This window comes from Durio zibethinus, chromosome 2 (assembly GCF_047325235.1).
Source record: "Durio zibethinus cultivar Kanyao isolate XHJ-2024 chromosome 2, ASM4732523v1, whole genome shotgun sequence".
Lineage (NCBI taxonomy): Eukaryota > Viridiplantae > Streptophyta > Magnoliopsida > Malvales > Malvaceae > Durio > Durio zibethinus.
This window is the reverse complement of record NC_143163.1, coordinates 35,943,887-35,947,696: the sequence shown is the minus strand read 5'-3', so window position 1 is coordinate 35,947,696 and position 3,810 is coordinate 35,943,887. Positions and strand designations below refer to the sequence as shown.

At 31.3% G+C, this 3,810-nt stretch overlaps 1 protein-coding gene across 1 annotated transcript; it reads right to left on the bottom strand.

The window, feature by feature from the left end:
• Window positions 1–2,366: 2,366 nt before the first annotated feature.
• Window positions 2,367–3,418, bottom strand: LOC111317518 (HMG-Y-related protein A-like). The gene is made up of 2 exons (XM_022919948.2): window positions 3,236–3,418; window positions 2,367–3,151 (listed from the first exon to the last, which is right to left on the bottom strand). The coding sequence occupies exons 1-2, from the start codon at window positions 3,302–3,304 to the stop codon at window positions 2,702–2,704; spliced, it is 519 nt and encodes a 172-aa protein (XP_022775683.1). The 5' UTR covers window positions 3,305–3,418; the 3' UTR covers window positions 2,367–2,701.
• Window positions 3,419–3,810: the final 392 nt, after the last annotated feature.

The following is a 3,810-nucleotide window of genomic DNA, read 5'->3' as shown; positions in this document are numbered from 1 at the left end:
AGATTATTTAACATTAAAGAAAATTCAAAAAGAAAAAGAAATAAAATGAAAAAAAAAAAGAATAATGATTCAGCATTAAATATAAATCATTTTCTCTTTAAAAACTCATTGCTTTTGTACAGAAAAAATTGATACTTTCAACTTTTCCTTAAAACGTTTTTTTTTTTTTAAGAAAAATTGGTACTTCTAACTTTTCCCCAAAATATTTTTCTTAAACTTTAATTTCAAGAAAAATTGATACTTTCAACTTTTCCTCAAAAATATTTTTTAAAAATTTTATTTTCAATGAAAATTGATACTTTTACCTTTTCCTCAAAAATATTTTTTAAAAATTTATTTTCAAGAAAAATTGATACTTTCAACTTTTTCTCAAAAATATTTTTTAGAAAACTTATTTTCAAAGAAAATTGATGCTATTAACTTTTACTCAAAAATATTTTTTTTAAAATTTTATTTTAAGAAAATCATTAAAAAAATAAAATAAAATAAAAAATATCAAATTATTCTAATATAATCAATAAATAATAATAATAATAATAAATAAATAAATAAGAAAAAAAAACCTTTGCAATGGCTCAATTTGACTTAACACGACTCAGCTCCAGGAAGAACGACAGCTCGGATGTGCAGCTCAACAGGAAAACGCTTGGCTCGGCTTGAACCTAAGAGGAGAAGCGAGTCACTGGATCGGATGCGCTACGGGTCGGGTCGGATCTTAACAAAACACGCAGATCATGTGGATTTACTAACGCAAAAACGACGTCATTTTGGGGAAGATATATAAGGCTGAAACTCGATTTTTCTTCATATTTCCCTTCTCTTTTCCTCTATTTTCCCTTCTTTTCTCCTCTTTCTTTCTAAACAATCTTAGATTCTGATTGAATGTTCTACCGAAATCTGAAAAAAGACATCGAAAACTTTAAAGTTGGTCAAAAAACTTGTCAAAAAATTCAAAGTTCACCGAAAAATTTCGTTGAATTCTAAAAAATTTCTAGAAATTTTTTAGAAAAAAAAACTCTAAAAAATTCAAAAAAAAATTTAAAAATTCTAAACACAATTTTGCTTCTGTTTCCTCTCTCTGTTGTGTTTTTTTGTGCCATGTGGGTTATGTTTCAACACTTATTTATAGAGATTGATCAGAAGAGTTTTTGATTAATCTTAATTCTTTTTAGAATTTAGATTCAATCTTTGAATCCAATCACACATCTGCCAACCTCCAAATTCACGGTAGAATACACTCTAATTTTTTTATCTTAATCTCAGCCGAAAATCCATCAAGAAAAAGTAAAGTTAAAAAAATAATAATAATAATAATAGAAAATATATATTAATAAATAAATAAAAATACAAATAAACTTATTCATTTGGATCAGATCTAATTAATCTGAACCTGAATCAAATTGTATATCTACATATATAGAGTGAGTGAGTAACTATGTTATAAAATAATTCTTCTTTCTCAAAGTTAAAAATTTTTTTTTATATAGCAATCCAAATATTAATTTGAGGCAACACCTTGACTTTGCTTAAAGATGGAGAAAGGTATATCGGTTCTTTTCCCTACTTTATTAAAATAATTGCCTCTTTACTTAGGTGAGATCAAAACAAAATGATTTTGCTAATTTTTATACTCTATCCTCCCTTGTATAAAAAATAAAAATATCTTGTTCTAAATTGAGTGGAGTCCAACCAAAGAAAACAAAGGAAGAAGCAAAGTCCAACTGACAAACTTTTGTCAGCTACTGTTGCTTGCACAAATTATGAAGGAAAATTCTGCAAATTGGGTACCAAAAACACTATTTCAAATACCCCTTGAAAAAATAAATTAAAAAAAAAAACGTAAACCCGCCCAAATTATTTTCAAATTTGAGTACTTTTTCATTGCTTTGCCTTTGGCTCCCATGTGCAAAACAACCAATTCACCAAATAAAAATTCACAAAATATTCCTTCCCTTTTTTTCCATCTTTTAAATTATGATGATTCTCATAACCAAATTTCAAGCGTGCTCCCAAAAAGGAAACATGTTGTCACATATTTTTACACAATATTATCTGTAAAGTTTCTTCACAACTCATTAAATCAAAAGAAAGAAAAAATATATATATATTATCAATATATAAAATTTTTATACCATTAATAAATTAAATAATATTATCCTAATAATAAAATAAATCAAATAATAACATTTTATTAACAAATAATTTTTTTAAATATAAATTTTTATATATTAATTTTAAAAATTAATATTTACTAATTAATAAAATAACGTATTTTGATAATATTTTAAATATAAACTCATTTAAATTACCTTAGTTCAAATTATTCATCATCATTAAAGCAATTCACAAAAAGGTAACAAGCAAAATATTGATAGTAGAAGTAGTATTTTCTTTACAGAGGAAAAAAGCAAAAGCACTGAGAGATGTGGTAGGTGAAAATGACTACATAATTCAACAAATTTACATGCAAATTACAGAGAGTCGCACTAAAATCTAAATCCCCTCCACTAATAACATTACAACACTTTCCCCCAAAAATAATTAAAATTGAAATTAAAAAAGCTAAAACATCGATTAGTAGAGAATTAAAACAACGCCTAAAAATTAAAGTTAAAAAGGGGAAAAAAAAGAAAAAACCTAGCTAACTCCCTCTTTTTCTCTCTTTGTTTAAGCTTCACTATAGTTGAAAACCCACCGACGGTTACACTTTCGGCGGCCGACCTCGACCTCGCTTAACGCCGGTAGGTGAAGGAGCAGTGATGGAACCAGTCTTTGCCTTCTTAGGGGGGCGTCCACGTGGCCTTCCAGTACCGATGGAGGTTTTAGGCTTAGGTGGAGCAAATGGATCTTTGGGCTTAGGCGGACGACCACGAGGCCTAGGTGGGGAGACGACGGTACCAGGTGGAAGAGGAACCTTGGGTTTAGGTGGACGCCCTCGTCCACGCTTGGGTGGAGCATTGGGGTCGGGTTTCGAGTAATTGTTCTTCAACATAACAATTTGACCGCTTTGTTTCATCTTGTTGAGGTGGTGGGAAAGCAGAGTGGACTGAGCCGCTGGGAGATCTGAGTGAGTCGACTCGATGTGCTTCGCGATTGCTGACTTATTCGACCCCGCTTTCTCGTTCAATGCCTCTATCGCTTCCAAAATCATCTACACAGTAAAATCAGAAAGAAAATTAAGCACACATGAAATGACCAAAGAACCCAACAAAACATTAGGACAAAATTCAACTACCTGAGGGTAGTCTGGAAGAGAAGATTGTTGAGGAAGGCCCTGTGTATTATTAGTTTCTTCAGTCGCCATTAAAACTTGAAACTCTTTTATCTTCTGTCTGACTCTGACAGCGAAAGAAATAGAGAGAGGAAGGAAACTGTTGTTGTTGTTGTGAAGATGGTGGGAAAGGAGAAGGGTTGGATTTAAAAGGGAAAGGCTTTGGGATAGAAGGAGAGGAAGAGGGTAGGAGAAATAATCCAACGGCTGGGGATGGCTAACTTTCGGTTTTTATCAAACGGCTGTGGTTTATCTCATAGGAGATTACGAGGATCGATGACGTGGAAGGGAGCTCAACTAGGATTGGAAGGATTCTGAAATCTGGATCTACAAATTTCCTTCGTTCTCTTTTCTTTTAATTCATCGGTTACAAAAAAAAAAAAAAAGGCATTTTAAATTTTTTGGCGTCAACGTTGTATTGGCTGCGTAGAAAGCCAAAATATAAAAAGCGCTTTTAGATTTATCCGGACGAATGAAAAAAGGGCACGTAGTCGATCACGAGATATTGAATTTGGAAGAGGCGGGGGGTTGGCGGATAA

Coding starts and splice junctions, on each gene's coding strand:
- LOC111317518 (XM_022919948.2), bottom strand. CDS start 3,304: ATGGCGACTGAAGAAACTAATAATACACAGGGCCTTCCTCAACAATCT. Junction 3,152..3,235: donor CTCTTCCAGACTACCCTCAG/GTAGTTGAATTT, acceptor TTTACTGTGTAG/ATGATTTTGGAAGCGATAGA.